At 40.2% G+C, this 25,577-nt stretch overlaps 1 protein-coding gene across 1 annotated transcript in view; it reads right to left on the bottom strand.

Annotated features, from left to right (window-relative positions):
* The window catches only part of LOC134540438 (obg-like ATPase 1), a 114,245-nt gene that overhangs the window by 33,534 nt on the left and 55,134 nt on the right, over positions 1–25,577 (bottom strand). The window contains exons 4-5 of the mRNA XM_063383188.1: positions 22,635–22,762; positions 9,508–9,683 (exon numbers count right to left, since the gene is read on the bottom strand). Coding sequence (XP_063239258.1) covers positions 9,508–9,683; positions 22,635–22,762 — 304 coding nt within the window. The remainder of the gene's footprint in view (positions 1–9,507; positions 9,684–22,634; positions 22,763–25,577) is intronic.

Raw genomic sequence — 25,577 nt, 5'->3', positions numbered from 1 at the left:
CGTAAGAAAATGATTTTGGTATTTTATCAGTATGATGTCAGCATGATATAATTTATTCCTACATCATTTTTTGGTCACAACAGATGTCAGTGGTATCTCAAAATTACGTAAAAAATGCATTACCCAGCCATGACTTACCAGTGATGTCAGACCTAGGTCATGTGTTCACTTGGCAATGCACAATATACACAAATTAAACTTTTCACGTGATCAATTTTCACTTCGCTTACTGCTACTACAGCATGTCGGTGACGCGAACTCACAAGATTTTTTACCCATCCTAAAAGGGTCCAACACGCACATGATGCAGTCGAGTATATACCATGTATTAGTGTGTATATACGTACACATGTACACAGGCGGCTGTGCGTCTCCAGTCCGGCGCAACACGTCACTAACATGTCGGTGACGCGAATCGTTAAGTTTTGCCTCTACCAAAAATCGCTTGAACGCGGCTAAAGAAATTTTCACTTCAAAAAGTTGAAGACCAATGCTCTACAGAGTGACATCACATAGTGAGAAATACGTGATTTTTTTCCAGAACACGAAAAACGAAACGCAAACATTTAAAAAAAAAAACATTCAAATTCAAAAAGCGTGTAAGATATTCAGAATTTCCGTACACCCGTGACGTAGATTATTTTTCCGTAGGTACAAATTACGAGAAAAACCGTAAAAGTTTTCAGACATGAAATAAGACATAAAGAGAAAAAGAAACAGAAAGAGATTAACTTGATGTAAGCTTTCGGACATACGCCATTGCTGAGCACATGTAATGTCTGTAGAAGAAAACTACAAATAAATATAGTTTAAATAACTAAAGAAACATGCTTTTAAAGATTATCAAACTAAAAAGTAAAAAATAATTTTAAAATTTAATTTATGACAATAGTATATAAGCAATAGGTACTAGTATAAATGAGAAAAAAGCTTGAGGCGCTTTGTGCCATATTTTTTGTATATTAAGCGCCCCATGCTTTTTTCTCATTTATACTAGTATTGCTTATATACTATTGTCATAAATTAATTTTAAAATTATTTTTTACTTTTTAGTTTGATAATCTTTACAAGCATGTTTCTTTAGTTTTTTAAACTATATTTATTTTTAACTTTTTAGTTTCATATTCTTTAAAAGCATGTTTTTTTTTGTTTTTTAAACTATATTTATGTATAATTATCATAGGGAAATGAGTTACCGACACTACCTATTACCATCTGAGATAACTATTTGGAGTTGCAACGTCACAAAGAAATGGTAAAGTCTCTCCGAATCATTTACAGTTAATGTATGGATATAATCTTAGAATTTACCGGGAAAAAAAAAACTTTTTTTTTTCGGCGTGGCCGGGAGTAGAACCCAAGATCGCTGAATCCGAAAGCTGACGTCACAGAAGTCGCGCGCCTTAGACCGCTCGGTTAACGAACGTAATGAAATTGGTGGGACATTTTACAGTGATGAGCCACTCACTCTTAGTCGAAAGAGTTACAGACGGACAGACAAACAAACATACAGGTGAAGCTAATATAAAGCATGTAAAAAAACCAAAAGACAAAAAAAAACACAAATTAAGAAAACAATTTGCTGTTGAAACGCCATTGCTAAGCACATGTATGTCTGTTGTCAACAGCAAATTTTTGCTTAATTTATGTTTTTTTGTCTTTTGGTTTTTTTGTGTAGTTTTCTTCTACAGACATAGAGACATGTAAAATTCGCGGATTCATTTCGCGATAGGATAGAGTCCAAATACTTTCGACATTATTTTGCTTCAGTGATTGGGCCACAGTTTATCTGAAGGACTCTGGGCCAATAAAAAAAAAAACTTTTAACAGAAGAATCAGCGAATCACGATCATTCCAGTCAACGGGTGCTACAAGTCGGTGAACAATCAGCAGATGTGATTCGCACGAGTGCGTGGAGGATCATATTGGAGTCTGATCCTTCAGGGATTTGAAATCGCGAAAATTTTACAGGTCTCCAGCAATGGTCGTATGTCCGAAAGCTTACATCCAGCCATGCATCCCCGTTGCACAAATCTTTCAAAGATAATAGAAAGAGATAGATATTATAAACAGAGAAAGATGAAGAGAGGTAGAGATATATATATAGAGAGAGAGAGAGAGAGAGAGGTGGATAAGGAGAGGATGATGGATGGCGCGCCGACACCACACGAAGACACACCTGTGAGGTCTCGCCTCGACGCCCCGGCGCGACTCCGCGGGGCGCCGCAGTTATTCGTTACTAATATTCCTGGGCGGGGGAGCGCATTGTGCCGGGACGGGGCGGGCTCTAGGTGTTGTCGGGGCCAGGGGGCCATCGAGGGTCACGAGGGTTTCGGTGGCTCGTGCCGGGGGTAAGCTCCGTGCCGGCGGCGAGGGACCCCCGCGCGGACAGTCACTGCCCGCTGCCGACGGCGACCTCCCCCAACTTCATCAGCACCGGGGATTCGTACGAAGTTGCGCACGTGGCGGGCGTTGCCATTATCCTTTCTTTTTTTTTTTTTTTAAATCGAGGTACCTATACTCACGTTTTTCCCTCCCGAACCAACAATGCATTTCCCGTTGTCCTTTTTTTTTTTTTACGTGACTTAAACGTCTTATAAATCGATGAACGCCGGCTGCACACGCACGAAAAAAAAAATTGTCACGTTCCGCCCGAGCCTAGCGTGCAAAGAACCGGCCAAACCAACCGTGCGAGAAAAAAATCTTCTATAATATCAAACAGGTTAAGGCGGGCTGTTTAACTAATTGTTTGTAATTATATTTGCAAAAACTGTAAATAATATTTGAAAATTAAAAAAGTATGCAAAATTTTCATCGATGTTTTTTTCTTATGACGTTATCACGTGAAATTATCGTCCGTAAACCGACTTTACAGACAAAACCCCCTCGAGGTGCTTACGTTTCCCTCCCAAAACCAATGCATTCCATCCTCACCGCTTCACGCCTCCCACGTCTCAAATAAATCCGTACGAACATTAATTAATGCGTCCTACATTCAAATACCAAACACCATGAGATGGACTGACGGAGAATCTTACCGCACACAATTTCCCTAAGTTTTTTTTCTCTCTGGCGAATTAAGAACTTTTTTGACGTGACGTCTAATAAATCGATGAACGCCGGCTGCACGCACGATAAAGTGTCCCGTTACGCACATTGTTTCGCTACGCTGTGTCCCGTTAGGCTCATTGTACACTTGCGCCGCATCTATCCCTCTTCCACTCGATTGGAACAACCATCGATTTGACTTTTTCGAGGCACATTAAACTTGAAACACTCCCATTCGTTTCCTACATTTCATCAATGTTTTGTTATGACGTTGTCACGTTAAACTATCGTCCGTAAACCAGACTTTACAGACAACCAATTTTTCTTAAGGAAATTATGGAGGCGTTAACAACCACGGTATGTATCAGTCTGGCCAGTTTCAGCTGTTCCAGACGAAGGAAATATGAGGCTAATTTACGCCAACTAATTATTTTCAGGGGAAACAACGCGTATTATCTTGCTCTCCCAAAAGTCGAAATTGGAGTGCATTAAGAAATATATGTACAGTTGTTAAATACTGGCCAAAACTTGTTCGATGCCTAGCGACGAAAAAGACGTTAACAGCAGACGCCATTTATCCCTACTGCCCGAAACTGCTGACCAGTGTTAAACCCACGGAGATCGCTGAATGGGAAAACGGCGTCCGTAAATCATCAACTAATGATCTGTTACCTTGAAGCTGCCTGTAGGAAAATAGAATGAGTCATTTTTTATTTTACTGTCTCCGGTGGCATGTCTCGGTCGTAAACCGTCGTTAACAGGTTTGTTTTCGACCATCGCGGTAACAAACCAATTTTTCTTCAAAAGCATATTTCTTCATTACACGTTCCCATTTTTTTTTATTTTTAATTTTTGCTTTACGAAAGGAAAAAAAACTAACACATACAGAATGATTGAAAAACAACACACAGTGAAGAAAAAAAAAACCACTTCAGAGAGCACTCACTGAAACTTTAGTCATCATGGCTAGCTGAAAGGTTCGCACTATTTCCTGAGTCTAGACTCCATACACGTGTGCATAATCAAGCCGATCACCCGTGTTCATTGGCTGCTGGAACATTTCACCCCCTCCCCGGGTCGCACGTTATGCAGTCAGACGTTGTTACGGCGCTTGCCATTGGCTTGTAGTCCTCCATGGGTAGAGACCTGCAAAATTCGCGGTTTCGATGGCCTTCGGGATAGACTGCACATACCCCTGGACACTCGGGCAAATAGCGCAAGTTCATTGGCTGCCGACTTGTAAGTCGTCTCAGCTGGTTTGTCTGTGATTCGATCCTTCTTTGGTTGAGGGTTTATAACTGGTTGAGATTCGTCTGGATGAACAGTAAGCCAATAGAAAAATTATCTAAGAGGTATATATGTGTTTGAATTCTAGCCTATCACCGAATGAATCCGCGAACTTTGCAGGTCTCTATCCATGGGGAGTCAAACAACACTTGATCCAATGAAAAGATCCAGCCCAGTGTGCAAATGTTTGCAGCATATATAAACTTCAGATATCCTGTCAACGTCTCTCAGAGGAACTAATCACCTGAAAATTTCATTAATTATTATGAGAGGATGTAATTGCATGACATCCCTATTATTTGACAGGTTTTCCTGAAAATTTATCACGATAGAGCTATTGCCTATCACGTTTCGTTTGAAATTTTCTTATTATATGTTTACTAAATATAAAATAGCGGTAAAAAAAGGGGGGGGGGGCGACAAATATAAAATAAAGTTCAGCGAATATCTGATGAGAAAATTTCTGTCCCATCAACACAAGAGCTATCGTGAATAATAATTCATAAATATTTAAAACTTCGTTGCAAATATACATCATTTGTGGGTAAATAAACATTAGGTTTTTCCAAGAACCGGGAACAACCTGATTTTTATTGATTTGCTGAAATACATACTAAAAATGTAAACCTAGAAACCTGAAAAATTCGCGAATTCATTTCGCAATGGGATAAAATACCCCCCTCCCCCCCCCCCAAAAAAAAAAAAACCTATACCTCTATTCCGCTTCTAAGATTGGTCCAAGTTTATCTGGAGAACTGTGAGACAATTAAAAAAAAAAACCCAAATCCAAAAAAATGCCGAACTACCGACAACCCCACTTGAGATGTATTGCAGTGAACAGGTGACAATTTTTGTCCGAGTTTTTCAGAGGTCTGCGGAGTCTAACCTGGAGGTCATTGAACCCACGAATTTTCCCGGTCCCTGTGGATACCACACGAATTCACGCTTTCAATACATGCCGGGACCATGGCCCCCACAAGGGTGGGCCTGGGTGGGCCCCTGGGTGGGCCCTTGGGTCCAGGGCCCGAGCCCAGCACCGTTTATTTTTAAACGTTTAACCAGTATATAATTTTTTTTTACGAACTAGATAAACATTTGGAATATTTCACAAATAAAGCTTAGTTTGGACTTACAAAACAGTAAACATAATTTTACCCCGTATTTTTAAGGTTAAATGACATTCTGAAAAAGAGTGTAGGTAAGAAATAACCATGCAATAAAAATGTAGCACGTGACTGTAAAATTGGTTGACAAAAAAAAAAGGGGGGGGGGGGCGTACGTCTCCGATCCTTGGGTCCAGGGTCCGTAATCGAACGTGATGGCCATGGCCGGGACTTACATTAAAAAAATATATATATATATATATATATTGTTTCAAGTTTTTAACGACAATTATATGAGGACTCGTTACGTTTATAAAACCTTTTACGAACAATTAAACGTGGTCAGTTATTTATTTATTATTTTTTTTTTTTTAAATCACGAGCAACGACACGACATGCCAGACGCAAAATGATTAGGATGCTGCTGATGGGCCCACCCTCACACCCCCCCTCCCCACAGAGAAGGCGGGGGACCGCGGCATCGCGACGGGGCGTGGGCTGGGGGGCGTAAATGGTCGTCCCGTGACTCGGCGAGAATCGCGGTGGCGACGTCACGCGGCGCACCCCTCCCCCCCCCTCTCCCCCTCCCCCCACCGACAAACACCAACCCACCCACGTGTTCCGGGACCCTCTCCTGATTCTCATTTAGATCGGGCCCCCGAAGGGGGGTACGACCGCGAAACACCTCTCGGCCGCGGTCCAAGCTGAATGTTGGGGCACCAAGCTTTATTTATTTATTTATTTATTTATTTATTTATTCATTTATTTATTCATTTACTGACGTGACAACGTCTAATAAATCGATGAACGCCGGCTGCACGCACGAAAAAAAGTGTCCCGGTAACGCACGTTGTCCCGTTACGCTCGTTGTACGCTTGCGCCGCATCCATCTCTCTTCCACTCGAATTGGAACCACCATCGATTTGGAGTTTTTCCGAGGCACATTAAACTTGAAACACTCCCATTCGTTTCCTACTTTTCCTATCGTCGTCCTATCCTTAACAGAATAACACAGGATTGGAAGAAGTTAAATAGCAAACATGTATAAAAGTTATGGTTAAAATAATCTCTTCGTTAAAGTAATAAACATATTTGAATTAATGAGTGCAAATAAAAGTAAAAATATCAATTAAATTGTAGATTTCATTTCACTTCTTCTTTGTATCCATACAAAATAGTGATAATTCAATAAAAATGATTCAATTTTATTCATAAAAGTATGAAATCATTTCATCAATGTTTTGTTATGACGTTGTCACGTTAAACTATCGTCCGTAAACCGACTTTACAGACAACCGATTTTTTTTATTATTAGCTGATGTACTGAGCGTTCTCCGGACTAAACACGCCATGACATGAGGAACATCACTACCGAGTTTCAAGTCCGTGGGACACAACACTTGGGGGAAAAAAAAAAAAAGAAAAAAAAACCGGGAAATTTTGATTTTTTAAAAGTCCCGTTGATTCGGCGCATCAAGGCTACGCATCAGCAAAAACCGGGACGCCAATTACCAGCTTCAATTTTGTGGGGAAGGCAGGTAAACCCCTAGTCAAGACGTGACGGACGCACCAAATGATAAATCGTTACAAATTCAATGCAACGCCACCTATTGACGAAGTTCTGAGCTAAACTGTTATTAGCGCCTTTAGTTCGCTAGCGGACCGGGTTCGCCAAGGAGAAGGATAGGAAGTTGCCAGACCGTACTATATGACCGTGTGGCGGACATAGAGAAATGACACAAACTCACTATTTGTTGTGTCTATGACTTACCTCTTATGATTTTCTGCTATAAAAACAAATTCACCCCTTTTTTCACTCCCTTAGGTATGGCATTTTATACTTATACGTAGTATATGTCACTCCCCGACCCATAATCTATCTATACACAAACATTCATGGCGATCCGTTGCTGTGTGAAAGAAGGAAAAACCGACAAAAACCCTTTCGCATTTATAATATTAGTAGGGACAGTAAGGATTATCGTGTTTATTGGTGACAAAGTTACGGAGATACACCTTATCATGGAATTAAACCACATTAATGCTATTACATCATGCAATTAAATTAAGCATAATATAAACATAATATAAACATAATAGACGATAGAACAGGTAATAAGATAGAAAGCAGAATCAAAATGTAAAGGTAACTCATAATGAAGCATTGGCACTTGTGTGTTTACGCTTGCACCCCTGCACCGAAACTGTCCAAGGTCGCCTTCTGTCCCGCTGAGGGCTCACTCCTTGTCTGCGAGACACCCGCGACATATGGCCTACGCCCAATTGCAGGGGATTAGGCCTCGTCATCTACCAATTAAATATATTTTGTTATTCCTCGCAGTAAAGCTTCCGTACTAATTTTTTTGACGTGATAACATCTAATAAATCGATGAACGCCGGCTGCACGCACGAAAACGGATGACTCATTGTCCCGTTACGCTCATTGTACGCTTGCGCCGCATCTATCTCTCTTCCACTCGATTGGAACAACCATCGATTTGACTTTTTCGAGGCACATTAAACTTGAAACACTCCCATTCGTTTCCTACTTTTCCTATCATGGTCCTATCCTTAACAGAATAACACAGATTGGAAGAAGTTAAATAGCAAACATGTATGAAAGTTATAGTTAAAATAATCTGTTCGTTAAAGTAATAAACATATTTGAATTAATGCGAGCAAATAAACGTAAATTTATCAATTAAATTGTAGATTTCATTTCACTCCTTCTTTGTATCCATACAAAATAGTGATACTTCAATAAAAATGATTCAATTTTATTCATAAAAGTATGCAATCATTTCATCACTGTTTTGTTATGACGTCACGTTAAACTATCGTCCGTAAACCGACCTAACAGACAACCAATTTTTTTTTCCTATTCGTTTCACGTGGCACAGGGCATAGCTTTGGCTACTTTTTGTGGTTATCATGATAGTTGCAGTAGCTCGCGTGAAAATAATAACTTATTTCTCTAGGCGCTTACAGACCAGAGCCTGTCATTAGGTCTGTGGTTGCACCCAGGTACAGAAGATCTTGGAGATACATGATTTTATTTTTTTGCTTTGACATGCCAAATATTTGGGGTCGAGTTTGAAATTTTGCGATAGCAAAAAAAGATGGTAAATTCCAGTACGGCGGAGACTTAATCCCCCCTCTTTAAGCTCTATACTTCATGCATGGTTGCTAACACCGCCCTACAGCCTGTGACGCACTTAAGTGGAATTCACAATCGGGGACTTGTTTGGCAACCGAGCAGTACTTCGCATAAGCCTTAATTATCCGCCTGATGAATTCATGACCTCGGAAAAAAAGTACTTCTTGATTAAGTAATGGTTGGCGAAGCAATACTTATGGCCGTATATCCCTTTTCCAAGTTATTATTAATTTTGTTTGCGTTTAACACAGTTAAACATGTAGACTTTATGAGTGGCCAAATTAATATATATACACACACAGTTCATACATTTTGCATAATTAGCTGGCAAACTTGAATTTTTAAAAATTTTTGTGCAGTATGGTGTAGGAGTCACCAATTGGAATAAATAACTGAAAAACGTTGGGTTTGAAGGTAATGCGGGTGGATACTGCGTGGTATGGTTTAAATAGACTATATTTATCTAATTTTATTTAGCATTTTAAAATCATAAAAAAATCTGAGGACGTCGCACACGACGGGGCGACGTGAATACGGGGCGACTTGGAGACGGGGCGACGTGGCGACGTGGAGACGGGGAGACGGGGCGACGTGGAGACGGGGCGACGTGGAGACGGGGCGACGTGGAGACGTGGAGACGGGGCGACGTGGCGACGGGGCGACGGGGCGACGGGGCGACGGGGAGATGGGAAGATGGGGAGATGGGAAGACGGGGAGACGGGGCGACGTGGAGACGGGGCGACGTGGAGACGGGGCGACGTGGAGACGTGGAGACGGGGCGACGTGGCGACGGGGCGACGGGGCGACGGGGCGACGGGGCGACGGGGAGATGGGAAGATGGGGAGATGGGAAGACGGGGAGACGGGGAGACGGGGAGACGGGGAGACGGGGAGTCGCGGCGGAGGCACTCACGTATTCCGTCTTGAGCTTCTTGTCGGTGCCGCGCAGCACGTTGCGCTCCATCTTCTCGACGGCGGAGTTGAGGAACTCGAGGTCCTTGAGGCGCAGCTCCTCGTTGATGATCTCCAGGTCGCGCACCGGGTTCACCTCGCCCTCCACGTGCGTCACGTCGTCGTCCTCGAAGGCCCCTGCGGAGGACAGGCCCACACGACTGCTGCTGCTCGCGGCCACGCGTCCGAGCGAGACTTCTTTGGGCGCGACCGGGGAGTGTGAAAAATTTTCAAAGGCCGATTTTCAATTGCAAATGTTTCCCGTGGAATGTTTGTTGTGAAAACGGTTTCTGTTGCGAAAAGGACAGAGAAGAGGTAACTGTTCCCTGACGATGGCGACTACAATGTCGATCTGAACCAGTGGCGGATTCAAGGGGGGGGGAGGCACCAGGGGCAAGTGCCCCCCCCCCCCCCCGCCAAAAAACCAGTTGTCTGCTACATTAATATTGCTGACAAAAATGATTGTTTCTGAAAGCAATAAAATATTTTAATATAATTAGTGAATTTCTTGTAGAATCATAAAATCTGGTGGTTGGATGTTATGTGTAGTGTATGTGTAGTGTGAGCAGATTAAATACAAATTTAGTAATTTTAAGACATTTTTTCTCTGGCTACTCTGAAATCCTAGAGTGCCCCTCCGAGGAGAAACTCTGGATCCGCCACTGACCGGAATGTCGGTGAATTATTCGTCAAGGACACGGCTACAACCCAGAAAAGCCAAGCTACTTCAGACAATTGCCGCCGTGAAAAGCTTGCGAACATTATTCAGAGAACAGGTACTTGGCCAAAGACTTACGAGTCAAGGTTTGAATCGCCAATGAAGTTTCACTTCTATCACGCGTACTGAGTTACGGGAAGCCTTCTTTTCACAGACGAGAGAGCCCAAATCCGAAGTTCCCCGAAGTTAATTTTTTTTTTCCGTATCTTTAATTTAGCTATCCTAACCAAGTCAACCGTCCACAATGTTTTAAAGTATTTATAATGTAGCTAACCTAACCTAATTGACCATTAGTATCCTTTTATCAACACTGCCATATTTATTTACAATGAACAAAAAAAACCGGGAATGCACGATCGGTCGTTTGGCTCTCTCGTCTGTGAAAAGAAGGCTTCCCACTAGTTACACGCGCTCATTTTTTTTTTTTTGCGCAATTCAACAGAAATAATACACACAAAGTACTTGCGTAAATTACAGATTCACAAAGGTACAAAACACTTGAGTGATTTCAGCTTATTATAACAAACCCTTCAGGAATTGATACAAGTTATAGATAAATAACAATTAATTCAGAAAAACTTGAAAAATTAACTAAAGATTTTTCTACAGGCTTAATATTTTTTTTATTGTTTATAAAAAATAATTCTCAGAAAACCCACCAAAATTCAGACTTTTGGAAAAAAAATGTAATTTAAAAAACGGACTTTAGTTTAAAAAAAACGCTTTTTTTTCTTTTAAAAAATCTCAGGTTTTCGCCAACCCTGCCCATGCCATTTACATAAGGTTATTGCACTGTGATGATCAGTACACATTTTTTTAGTTTTCTTTCATTTTAGTTAAAATATTTTTCGACTTATATTTGCAAGATATCTCGAGGAAGAAACCAGTTTCTGAAATTTTACTAAAAAACATTATACATTTTAGGACGGCATACTATAAAAATAATCTTAAAATGATTTTTTATAAAGCACGTAAAAAAATGCATTTTACGTTTGACTATGTATGGATAGCTAAAAGTGATTTTTATTTTACAAAGAAACTCCCAACAAGGGGTAGTTAGTTCTTTTTCGAAATACTTTTGTCGTCCTAAAACGTCGTGTAGTAATCTAAATAAGGGCTTCTGCGTAACAGAGGAAAACAACAGCGATCCGAAAACTGATCCGTACGAACAAATTTCACGTTGATACGCATCTCCCGACTCCGCATTCAAACGGCAGATAAGACGTCTTCCTCCGACCCTCACCACCCCTCACCCACAAACACGCGGTATAACACACCCCCCGGTAGGGCAAATAGGCCCATAAAAAAAGAGAGAGGGGGTGAAAGTCGCCAGGACGTGCGGGTCACAGCTCCGATAAATCAATTGCCCGCGGTTGCGGTTACGGACGACCGCCGAACGACCAATCGATCGACTCCCCGTCTTTGATATATCGACGTCACTCACGAATAATCAACGAGGCATCGTTCCGACGAACGACATTTCCGGGAAAATGGTCGCGGCCACGGAAAAGTTTGACAGGCCTGTAACCACCCTTGTTCCGAAAACTGAAAATAACAGACCAGTTTAGTCCACAAATACCTGGTGAACCAATTTCAGGAATTTTATTTTTCAGAACCTTTTAATAATAATAAAAAATCATTACATTTTACTATATCACAGGGTTATTTTTTTATCAACTATTTCGCAGAGATATCCTGATTTTTTTAACGAGCTGAAAACTTTTCGAAGATTATTTCCGTGTGATTTAAGTGGACAGTCTCAAATAAGTAGTTCAGAGACTATCGTATTCCTGACTTAAGCTGGTATTATAAATTGTAATTCCTGAAGAAAAACTTGTATATCCCCGGGAAACCCGGCTTCTGCTGATTGATCTCTTTCCGAATTATCGACTGTTCCCACCTGCTCTTGCTTTCTGAAGTGAGCGAGTGTCTGACGTAAGACTGAGGACCTATGACGCTCATACCTTCTACGCTTACGGGTACTGATTGAAGAGGCCCGCCTGCTCACAGGGGCACTTGATTAAGATTTGGTGGATTTAATATTTTTAATCTAGTAAAATTGGTTTTTTTAATCAATAGTTTTGATAGTGTATTTATAAAGACTTTCTTTTAAGTTTTCTTTTAACAAATGCACAGGATACGTTGATATAACTAGAGGTGAACGTCGATAGTGCATTGCATGGTTATCTTGCAAAATTAATATTTGTGCGAAGCTACAATGAAGCTGCTTCACCCAGGAAGACTTTCCGGGAAGGGCTATCGGACAAAGCAGAATACAGACGCAAATCATGCCATTAAATAAGTCAAGACACTTGCCTTGGAATACTTACAAAATTTATACTCTCAAATCTGAACGTTAGTAAATCCATACAAATTTTGAATTTTGATTGAAGAAAACATTTAAAAATTAATCATGCTGCGTCCTCAAATTTACTACTCTTGGTCGTGTGTGGAAAATAGTCTTGAGTTGAAAAAAGATACGAATGTTTTTCAGAAATCTTTGAGAATATTTCATGATCACCAAAAATCTTTGGTAAATTATCTGAAAAGCTCATGAAGGTTTCTTTTTTTTTAATTTTTTTTTTCAACTAATACGTAACTGGCGTAAGTGTCCTAGATGCCACTAGGAGGAGCTTTTTCTTCTTCTTTCGTGTAGCTTCGGCAGTGTTTGTCCTTGTTCGTGTTAAGTTCTGTTATTTCAAGGATAAGCAGAGTGTACAGCAACACCCACAAACACAATTACCTGCCTTTCTCTGACTACTCTGGGTGTTTTAAAAATTTCCCCAGGAATCCAATATTTCCTGACTATACTTTCTCCAATGTTGGACATCCTGATAAGTAGGACAACTTTTTTGACGTGAAATCTAATAAATCTATGAACGCTGGCTGCACGCACGAAAAAGAATGACTCATTGTCCCGTCACGCACATTGTCCCGTTACGCTCATTGTACGCTTGCGCCGCATCTATCTGTCTTCCACTCGATTGGAACAACCATCGATTTTACTTTTTCGAGGCACATTAAACTTGAAACACTCCCATTCGTTTCCTACTTTTCCTATCATCTCCTATCCTTAACAGAATAATACAGATTGGAAGAAGTTAAATAGCAAACATGTATAAAAGTTATAGTTAAAATAATCTCTTCGTTAAAGTAATAAACATATTTGAATTAATGAGTGCAAATAAAAGTAAATTTATCAATTAAATTGTAGATTTCATTTCACTCCTTTGTATCCATACAAAATAGTGATAATTTAATAAAAATTATTCAATTTTATTCATAAAAGTATGCAATCATTTCATCAATGTTTTGTTATGACGTTGTCACGTTAAACTATCGTCCGTAAACCGACTTTACAGACAACAATTTTTTTTCCCCCCCTCAACATAACGGACTACGTTTTCTACTTTACCGTGCATCTCGGTAACAATAACCGTCGGTCCCTCGAGAATTTTTTTTTAACAGCGCAACGAGTCGCTTCTTTGTGGGAATGCCGAAAAGGAAGCGTCCGGATGACGTCACCGAGACGGGTGTCTGGCACGGCTTCCTCGCCTTTGGAGGGGATGTAGTAGTACCATGGAGAGGGAGTAGGGGGGAGGAAGGAGACGTGACGTCACATGGGTCGTGTCTGCCGCCCGCCCCAAGGGGTCGCGGGTCGCGAGTGATGGATGTGCCTTTCGCGTGTCCGAGGAGGAGGTGGAGGGGGAGGGGGAGGGGGAGGGGGAGGGAGTGATACGGGAGCGCAAGCAAGAGGAGGAATCACGGTGGGAGAGGGGACAGTCGTTTCTCTCGTCCGAGGTGCCTGCGTTGAGTCCAGCTCCAGAAAGCATTCAACTCCCCTGCATCTGGAGTGCGGCGCAACTGCACCAGCCACAGATTTAATTTCAACACACAATAGTTCTCTTCTCTATCTGTAAAGCCCGCCGCACACGGTACAATATTCCTTACAATATTGTAAGCTAGGAGTCGTACCGGCTCTACTACTAGATTCTTCACCCGAATTCAAACTGGATACTAGTAACTGTACGAGCAGGGCTACTGGTTTTGCGTAATAGACTTGCGTCCTATTTTCGTTGCTTGGTGTGTTCCAATATTTAAGGAGTGGCCAATCAGAACTCACGAAGACAGCACGAGGGGGTTGTTTACACGTTTAAGCGCGCATGTCGTGATAAACATGGACGGAAAGAAGTGGAATAGTGACCAACTCCTCGTTTTAATAAATGCATACAAAGAAGACCATTGTTTGTATGCAGTAAAAAAAATGTGAATTATCATAATAAAATTTTGTTGTGGAGAATATCCTCTTAACAAAACTAGTGAGGCAGCTAGAATCGTGTGCAGCAGAAACTTGTAGCGCACCTAGTGTTTCAGCTTGTAGCCTACACAGCACAGAAACCAGTAAGCATTCTAGTAAGCAAACTAGTAGAAGATATTGTACCGTGTGCGGTGGGCTTAAGTTTCGTGAGCAGACTGGCAGGCAGATGGGTGGTGAAAGTACAGTCGCCCGCCCCTCTGGTTCAAACGAAATCCATACGCGGATGCAAACGTAATGCGGGCCTCGACTCCAAGCATCCAAACCACAAAGCGGCGGTCTCTTTTCTGCCCAGCACAACTCTTCTCCTGGACCATCATGTACTTAACCTGCCTGCTTAAGCCCCCCGCCTACCCTATGCACACACACATACGGTGCGCAGAGCTTCAGGAAAAACAACGCGATTTCAAAACTAATCAAGTTATCCGAGTGGGGTCTGCTTACGAAAAGCATTTAAGAGTTCGACTAACGCCGAAAAGTACTTTCAATTTCGGATTAAGTTTCTGAACAGTATTTTTAGAAGTGTTAAAATGGCTAAAAACGCATGATTCCGAGTAATTTTTTAGGCTTAAAACAACCGGTACAAATTCTTAAAAGTACTTAAGGGACACCTTTATCATCATTTTGTCGGCCATATAATGCTACGGTCACCGCTCAGATTTCACAGTTGTCCTGTGACGACGAGAAGACTGCGCGCCAGTCCAGAGGAGACACCGCGCTAGAAGCACCAGCGAGCGTCGCGCTCTATCATCCCGCCTCGCTGACACACATACACCCCTGACGAGGCGGGCCCCTTAAGGCATGCCCTAACGGCACCCCGCGTCTCCATGCATGTTCTACCTGGGCCCAAACTTAACATAGTTACAGTCTAGAGTTATTAAAGAGGAGTCAATCGCTACCAATCGCTGGACAATCGCCAATCAAAGCACACGAAGCATGCTACCCTTCCCGCGTGATTGAAACCCAGCATGACTAAGCGTAGGCTTGGACTTATTTTCCTAACTCAGCACCCTTCTAACCCAATACACTTAGAATAAGTTAGGTTAGGAATAATGAAAAACAAAATTCACAGAAAAAAAAAATAGTTTGATGATAACTAAATACAGGTTTTTAATGCTTGTCAGGAAACTACTATTGAATTTAGATTGATAATGCATTCAGGCAGGAAAAAAAATAATTAAGTTTCGTAGTCACTATGCGACTACCGAGCGAAATGCTCGGTACTGGACTCGCATTCGGAAGAATTAGAGTTCGAAGGCCAGCTGTCGTTGTATCTGAATCCCGAGGTTTCTCCGAAACAATCCCACATGCTTTAGCCCTTATGACCTCGCTGTCAATCAGTCATGAAGCTGAGGTATATATATATAAAAAACCCAACAACTTTGGAGTGGTGTCTGATGCCTTCAAAACTTATATATTATATATATATATATTATATATATTATATATATACATACACACACACATACACACACACATATGGGTGAGCCACAGAAAATCCCACAATTTTTTCCAGCTTCTCTGGCGCCGTCATTTATTTCTAAATTTTTTTTTTCGTCCCAGCGAGAAAATTGTTCTTCGGGCTCAACCGCGAAAAACTCCTCGCGGATTTGTGGAAGGAGAAAAGATGGGGGGGGGGGAAGATAGATAAAGACACAGATAGAGAGAGAGAGAGAGAGAGAGAGAGAGAGAGAGAGAGGAGAGAGAGTTGACCTAATGGGAAAATAAAGCAATCCCTCCAACCACCTCTTGACTCAATTGCGGCCATTCACAACCATTCGACTCGGCCATCATCCCGAGTTTTGACGTCATTTTTTTTTCCAGTCGGTTCGACGGGTTGCGAAAGAAATAGTAACGAGTTGGGGGGGATGCTTGGGGGGGTGGGGGTGGATGGGAGGGCCAGAATAAAGCTGGACTCGCCAATAATCCGGTCGCATCCGTCCGTCGTCAGGCCGAGCAATTCCCAATGATCCGCCCGTCCGTCAAATACTTTTCCATTTCGATGCTGCCAACAGACCGAAAGGCTTAAAAAGTTGTCAATTTCTCTTGTATATGTAGATTTGTATCGACGATCACTAAAAGTTAAGCTCTTATAAACCATTTAAACTGAATTTCTTTCCGCTCTGATATTTTTTTAATACATTACAGTTTTCCCGTGATTACACGTCTATGCCTCTATCAATTTTTCAAACTTTTAAAAGTGTTGAATATTTAACAGAAGCAGCTAAACAAACTAACTTTCTAAACTTTTTTTTTTTACGATAGATAACTTTTTCGGCAATAGCCTTCTAACATTTCGGAGGTTAATTTTTCATCCATCCGTCCGTCGGCAGGGAAAGTTTTGAAACGGGTCGTTACCACAACGCCGACAGCTAGAAAACTGCTGTGTACCACAACGCTGAAATAACAACTGAATGAATTTGTGTGTGTTTCTTAAATGTACCTTAACGCCGAAATACCACAATCAAACCTAATCAAACCTAACCTTACCTAACCTAACCTAACCTAGCGTAATATAACCTAACCTAACTTAACCTAGCCTATCCTAGCCTAACCTAACATAACCTAGTCTAACCTAACCTAACCTTTATGGCAGTCCTGCAATGACATTTTTCGGCGTTAGTGTATTTCGGCGTTGTGGTAATTCGGCGTTGTGGTGCGTCCCCTTTGGAAAGCTTTTGACGGACGGCTGGTATTTTCCGGGCCATCTGATTGGCTGGAGGACACGGGGGTTGACGGAAGGAGACGCGACGGATCATTGTTGCGTCCAGCTTTTAGGGGGGAAGGCGGCAGGAAAGAAGAACAGAAGGAAGAGGTTTTCGAAAAAAAAAAAAAAATTAAATTGGGAGGGTGCGTGTGCTTCAATTCCGTGGAATAACGGACGCGCTTGTTTTGGTCAGCGGCCTACCAGACGAAGACGAAGAAGAAGAAGAAGGAAAGGCAGCCGGCAAGTAATTATGACAAAAGGGCTAAGGAGAAGGGAATTAGTTCGACGCCAGAATAACGAGAAGAGGAGAGCGACGTCATCAGCATCGAGACAAGAGAGACGGCTTCCGTCACCAACGCCGAATTTATTCTTCCTTCCACTTCTCGACGGTTGACGAAAAAACGTAGGGATTCTCGTAAAGAGGAGTAGAGGAGGGGAGTGGGGCAGTGGCGGATCCAGAGGTTCGCCTCGGAGGGGGTCACTCTAGGATTTCAGAACAGCCAGAGAAAAAAATGTCTTAAAATTACTAAATTTGTATTTAATCTACTCACACTACACATAACATCCAACCACAAGATTTTATGATTCTACAAGAAATTCATTAATTATATTAAAATATTTTATTGGTTTCAGAAACAATCATTTTTGTCGGCAATATTAATGTAGCAGACAACTGGTTTTTCGGGGGGGGGGGGTGTACACTTGCCCCCGGTGCCCCCCCCCCCTTGTATCCGCCGCTGCAAGCAGGAAGAAGGCAACTTAATCAGTAGTCTTGTTTTCTCCAGGGTCATTCATGAAACCAGCAAACGTAATTTCTCAAGACAAAAAAGAAAACGATGGATGATTGCTTTCCCAGCTCACCGCACAACGGCGCCACACGAGAGACGATTACAAATGACATTTCCGTGTCGGGCAGAATTGCCAACGTTAAAAAAAAGCGCAATGGAAAATCCTAATAGCTTGGCGACTTGTATAGGTATATTTATATTTGATAGTCGGTCTGATTTGTCTGAACCAAAGCAAGAATATAATTATGACGATTTCTTTAACTTTTGAATGCCAAGCAGAAAGTAAGAATAAGCAAAATATGAATTTTAAATGCTAGTTATATTAACATGGCACCAACTATAGATTAAACAGTCCACACTACCTATAAAATACTTTTTTTTTTTATGAATAAATTCTTTGTTGCTAATTTACCTGTTCTGAAAAACGGAACATCTTGAATACAAATGTATATAAAAAATACACAAAAACTGCATTAAACTTCGAAATTAAAAAAAAATGGGCGTGTACACCAAGCGCATTGTAAGTGAAACTTCACACAGAGCGATAGGAAATTTTTAGGGCACTTACTCTATATAGTATTTGAAACACGAGTAATCATGCGTCGAAAAAAAAAAAAAAAGACATTTATTTACTATTGCCTGTTCATGTCTTCAAAGAAGGAATCTATCGAAATAATGGGTTAATGATAGCTAACATACGATACATAACCCTAAAGTCTACCCTGAATGTCTACACAAACTGTCACAATTCTAAAGCCAACGCCGGACCCAACCTCAAGAGACGAGAGTTTAGAGTTGCGAATTACGGAGTTGCAAAAGTATGCAAGTTTATGCAAAAGGCAAAATAAGGCAAAAGTTTGCAATGAGAAAGTATGCAAACATTTACAAAAGTACTGGAAAGTATACTGCTGCCATTTGTCACCGGCTGTATACCGGTATGTTTCATTTAAAAAAAATAGATATTTTTTTTTAAAAGACCCGCGTAATCGAGAAATATTAGTTACATACGTTACACACATTAACACAGTTACCCAAGGGCGTCGCCAGGGGGGGTATGGGGGGGGGGCTGCTGCCGCTCCCCCCCCCCCTAGAGCCCTAGAGATTAAAAAAAGTGTAGCCAAATGCAAAAAAATACATACTTTTCCAACAACTAGCCCCCCTCCCCCCCCCCCCCCCCCCCTTAGGCCATCGGCTGGCGACGCCCTTGCAGTTACCTACTAACTTTCGTTACGCTGTGATTCTGATATTACTCTACCGGCTGTAATAATGTTTCTTTTTTAAAAGTTTCTTAAATATTTTACCAGTCTAAGTTACATTCGTTTACGTGCATATTTTTTATGCCGGATATACATCGGGGTCGGAGGTGTGTTATGTATTCCAGAGCCCTGGTGGAAACTGAGGGAACCAGAACAAACACCAAGAGACAGTAGAGGCATGAGGAGAGGGAAATGTGCAGTATGTCCGGTTGTGACATCCGCGTGGCAACGTGCACACATTTCGCTCAATTATCCGACAGGCCACTTAGCCGCCGCCACGCTAATTAAAGGACTAATTACCGCGCATGTGCATTACTTCGGACAACATAATTAAAGCCACCGTTCGGGGCGGAATGCGGCTCGGTGATTACAACGCGAAAATTACGGCAATTTCTCTGTTTTTGTTTTTGTTTTGCCACGCAACATGCGCCGCCGCCGACGCTTTATTTTATTTTTGTTTTTCGCACGATCGTGTTTCACCGGGAAACCTACTACTCGCCTCTCCTGAATCAGACGCCCAAAAATCCACGTTCGTGCATCTACGATTTATTTATTATTATTTTTTTGACGTGACAACGTCTAATAAATCGATGAAAGCCGGCTGCACACACGAAAAAGTAACGCACATTGTCCCACTACGATGTGTCCCGTTACGCTCATTGTACGCTTGCGCGGCATCTATCTCTCTTCCACTCGATTGGAACATCCATAGATTTGACTTTTCAATAATGTTTTCGTCGTTTGAATTATTAATATTATGTAACTTAACGATCGTCCACCGATTTTCAGCACAATCGGTACGGTTATTTAAAAGTAATGTTGAATTTTCAAATACATTTTTGTACGAACAATGGTGTTTTACAGTTACACATAATAATTCAAATTACACCCGGGGTTTTTTGCACAAAGTTTTAAAACATATTGTAACACATTATAAATAAGTTTGGTGTATTTGATATGCGTATATGTTATAAAATCGTAATATAAAAACGAAATAAAATTATTTCCCTACTGTTCTGCCATCTACGGTGACAGGCGCGAACTGAACGAATCGCGCTATCTATCCACGACACGTGAACTGTTTCGTCGACTGTTTATAAAGTGAAGTGAAAAGTTAATGTGATTTTCATTGCTTATTACAACAACAATTTCATCAATAAAGGTTAATTATTCTTGCATTTTAAAAATCTGATTACTAGTATATTTTCAAGTATTTATTCTTTTATTATTAAAATAAAAATTATTCAATTTTATTCATAAAAGTATGCAATCATTTCTTCAATGTTTTGTTATGACGTCACGTTAAACTATCGTCCGTAAACCGACTTTACAGACAACCAATTTTTTTTTTTAAGTAAAATGAAGGTTAGGTCTTGTTACGTACGTAAATACATCGATTCTTTTTTGTCTTCGTAATGATAGGTTTCATTTGTCTAGGTGATCGTAATTAAAACGAAAAGATCGTCGTTGGGTTACGACTGCGATGTTTAGGAAAAAATAATGTAAATCCACAAAAACGGATGTTCATGAAAGTTAAGCACTTAATAAATCACTGTAACTTATGTTCAAACATTTTTTTTTCTTGGAACAAGCTACACAAGTAAAAAATATAGTTAAGGTTGCCGGCAATAGGTACATTTCTAAAATTCTGGTGGTTATTTTACCTGTCCGTCCGTCGAAAAGTTAAAGCTTGCTTTAAGAGGGTGCCTCCCATTTCTGGTCATGAATTTACATTTATATTAATAACTGATCAACTTTTAGACTTTTTCAATTGTATAACTTTCACGAAATGAAATAATATACAGCATATACTTGTTGCATAATTAGCTGCCCAAGTTACATTTTTATCATTTTTGGGTTGTACAAAAATGGAGAATTTAATTTATTGCAGAACTGAAACTTTTTAGGTTTAACTACAATGCCACTGGCTACTTCAAGAAATGGTTTGCATTTCTATCACAAAAACTCATTTCATGTTACTTGGCTGTCAAAATCGTAATAAATATGAGAATTTTGAAATGCCAGGTAACATTAATTAATATTCTTTGAAATAAATTCAAACCATTTCTTGAAGTAGCCAGTGGCATTGCAGTTAAACCTAAAAAGTTTCCGTTCTGCAATAAATTAAATTCCCCTTATTTGTACAACCCAAAAACTTTAAAAAATGTAACTTTGGCCACTAATTATGCAAAAAAAAGTATGCGCTGTATATATATTTTTTTCATTTCGTGAAAGTTAAACAATTGAAAAAGTCTACAAGTTTATCTGTAATTACTGTAAATGTAAAATCTTGACCTGAAATGGGACGCACCCCCTTAAGGTTTCGACGGATGGACGGACGGGCCATCCGATTGGCTCTTCTACAGGTCGCGTGATTTGACGGACGAATGAGGAGACGGATGGATCATCGGCGAGACCAGTTCAAGTTCCAGACTTGATGTAAGCTTTTGGACATACGCCATTGCTAAGCACATGTAAGTCCGTAGAAGAAAACTACAAAAAACACAAAAGACAAAACCACAAATTAAGCAAAAAATTGCTGTTTTAGAAAAGTATTGTGCTTGTTTCGTCTTTTCGTTTTGCCGTGTTTTTGTCTCGTTTCAACTGTTGTGCTGATTTTTTTTTTGCGTTCAATATTTTTGTGCTGTCATCATTTGTGGGGCTTTTTTCGTTCTCTTCTGTTTTTGTTTCGTATTTTCGTTTTGTCGTGTTTTTGTGACATTTCAACTGTTGTGCTGAATTATTTTGGATTCAATATTTTTGTGCTGTCATCATTTGTGTTTTTTTTTTTTTTTTTTTTTTCCCGTTCTGTTAGTCCATTTTTCTTTGTTTTTTCTTTGTTTGTTGACCATATTCCTGTTGGTGTTTATATCCTGTTGGCAACAGCAATTTTTTGCTTAATTTGTGTTTTTGTGTTTTTTTGTAGTTTTCTTCTACAGACACACATGTGCTTAGCAATGGCGTATGTCCAAAAGCTTACATCAAGTCATGCACTCCCATTGCACAAATCTTTCAAAGATAATATCAAGTTCCAGAGTTGGGTTTGTGGTGGGGGTAAGGGGTAAGGGGTAAGGGGTACGGGGTAAGGGGTAAGGGGTAGGGTATAAGGGGTAGGGGGTAAGGGGTAGGGGGTAAGGGGTAGGGGGTAGGGGGTAAGGGGTAGGGGGTAGGTGGTAGGTGGTAGGGGGTAGGTGGTAGGGGGTAAGGGGTAGGGGGTAAGGGGTAGGTGGTAAGGGGTAGGTGGAAAGGGGTAGAGGGTAAGGGGTAGGTGGTAGGGGGGTAGGGGGGGCGGCAGAAGAACTCACGGCAGAGGTGGAACAGCGCGTCGCACGCCTTGATGTGCGACAGGAAGGCGTTGCCCAGTCCCTGTCCCTCGGCGGCGCCCTTGACCAGTCCCGCGATGTCCACCACGTTCAGCCAGGCCGGCTGCTTGCTGCGCACAGGACGCACGAGGTCTTCACACACACGCACGCACACAACACGCACACACGCACATAATGGAAATGGGCGGGGACGCACCACAACGCCGAAATGCCAAAATGACCATAACGCCGACAGCTAGAAAACTGCCGAATTACCACAACGCCGAAATACACTAACGCCGAAAAATGTCATTGCAGGACTGCCACAAAGGTTAGGTTAGGTTAGACTAGGTTAGGTTAGACTAGGTTAGGTTAGGTTAGACTAGGTTAGGTTAGGTTAGGTTAGGTTAGACTAGGCTAGGCTAGGCTAGGCTAGGTTAAGTTAGGTTAGGTTATATTACACTAGATTAGGTTAGGTAAGGTTAGGTTTGATTGTGGTATTTCGGCGTTAAGGTACATTTAAGAAACACACACAAATTCATTCAGTTGTTATTTCGGCGTTGGGGTACACAGCAGTTTTCTATAAAAAAAATATAAAAATATATAAAATAGCTGTCGGCGTTGTGGTCAATTTGGCATTTCGGCGTTGTGGTAACGACCCGAAATGGACTACCACACAGTAAGTGCCACGCAATGCAATATCTGCTGTATACGGGCAAGTTGGCGAGACTGTCGAGAAAATATAGGTTAAGATGGCCGTGATATGTAAGAGTTAAGTTAGATGTGTACTTACTCCGAGACATCGTAATTGTGATCATAGAGTAAGTAAAGGATTGTGATTAGTGTACGTGTGATTAATTGGCAATAATAAAAGTAATAGAGTACCAAGAGTCATAAGTATTATTAGAGGAACCCCAACAATATCAATCGATGAACTAGACGACACGATTCCTGGTTAAAACCTCCTAATGTGAATAAGAATACAAATAACCTAACGCTCATAAACATTATGGTCCAAACGTTAAGTTTTGAAACCACATACATACATTGTAATGCTAATCATCTGAATAGTTTTAATTCCTGTCGGTACAGCAATAATTACAGTAGCTGACGTAAAATATGCTCGAGTTAGGTACATTTATTCCTACTGTAAATATACGGTGAGCTCATGCTACAAAACCTAATAAACCAATAGCAGATATTGCAAAAATTATTCCTAAGTTACTTTTTTTTTTTTACCTCTTTCATGAGAAATGATGTGAATTTTAAAATTTTATACTTCTTTAGGAGCGTTAAAAAAATTTATGAGAGTGAATTTTGAAGATGCGCGCGCACCAAGCATAGAAATTTTAACTGGTTGAAAGAAGAAAAAGCTGCATATAGATAAAAATTATATATGTGCTTTTAAATCTTATATTTTAGTGATAGCTATCGAATACTGGTTCATATCATTAAAAAACTTTATTTATTCTGTATTTATATACGTGAGGTTATGTTCCCGTATGTATGATTAATTTGCATTATAAATTATTGCATATGATAAATAATTAATATTAATAAATAAGAATGAATATTCTGTATATTTATTGATTTTCATATGAATTAAAATATGTATCGATTAATTTGCAAAAAAAATTAATTCTACTTTTACTAAATAAAATAATTAAATTTATACAGGTTTTAATACTGAATAGGCTACTGAGTATTTATTTAATTTTTTTAACTTGATTGAATTTATGCTTTACCAACAGTATTTATAATATCACTCCAGTCCTTTTATTATTTTATTTCTATTAATTATTTGCATGCAATTATAAGTAAATTTTTAACTAAGCCAAGTAAGTATATCTCATAATGCGCGTATATAAGTACACGCACCCATTTTTTATCATTACTTTTATTTAAGGACCATTATTGAAATTTTAACTCTGTGCCCTCCTTGAACTTGTCAACAGATATTCACTTAGTAATATCATGGGTGTTAAAAGGCGCGCATGTCTTTGTTATCACCACTTGTGCGAACATTTAACTGATATTACACTAAGGGTATATATGTTGAAAATATTCGTGGCCGAAGGGAGGTATCGAGTTATAACATATAAATAACCTTTAAATAAGAATAATGAAGAAAAAGAGAATAAAATCAACATTGCGTGGGTTATTTAGTTATTTATGGACACGATAACTGCCGTAATGTTGAACAAATCACTTCCACAACATAAAGTAACGGAAAATCTGTTCAGTTCGTTAATAGGCAGTATGACAAATATCTTATCCGCATGAAGTCACACAATATTTTTTTTTGGCGTGATAACGTCTTATAAATCTATGAACGCCGGCTGCACGCAAGAAAAATTGTCTCGTTCCGCCTGAGCCGAGCGTGCAAGAACCGGCCAACCACCGTGCGAGAAAATCTTCTATAATATCAAACAGGTTCAGGCGGGCTTTTTAAACTAATTGTTCGTGATTATATTTAAACAAATAAATTAAATTAAATCTGCAAAAAAACTATAAATAATTTTTGAAAATTAAAAAAAAAGTATGCAATTTTTCATCAATGTTTTTCTTATGACGTTATCACGTAAAATTATCGTGGGAAGCCTTCTTTTCACAGACGAGAGAGCCAAAACCCCGAAGTTCCCCGAAGTTCATGCCTTTTTTTCCGTATCTTTTATGTAGCTATCCTAACCAATCAACCGTCCACAATGTTTTTAAATAGTATTTATAATGTAGCTAACCTAATCTAATTGACCATTAGTATCCTTTTATCAACACCGCCGTATTTATTTACAATGAAGACAAAAAAAAAACCAGAAGATGCACGATAGGGCGTTTGGCTCTCTCGACTGTGAAAAGAAGGATTCCCAACTATCGTCCGTAAACCGACTTTACAGACGAACAATGTTTTTAATGAGTTTTATTCTTTTTATCAAGAATTATAAAGAA

This window comes from Bacillus rossius, chromosome 16 (genome assembly GCF_032445375.1).
Source record: "Bacillus rossius redtenbacheri isolate Brsri chromosome 16, Brsri_v3, whole genome shotgun sequence".
Taxonomy (NCBI): domain Eukaryota; kingdom Metazoa; phylum Arthropoda; class Insecta; order Phasmatodea; family Bacillidae; genus Bacillus; species Bacillus rossius.
This window is presented reverse-complemented; position numbering and strand designations above follow the sequence as displayed.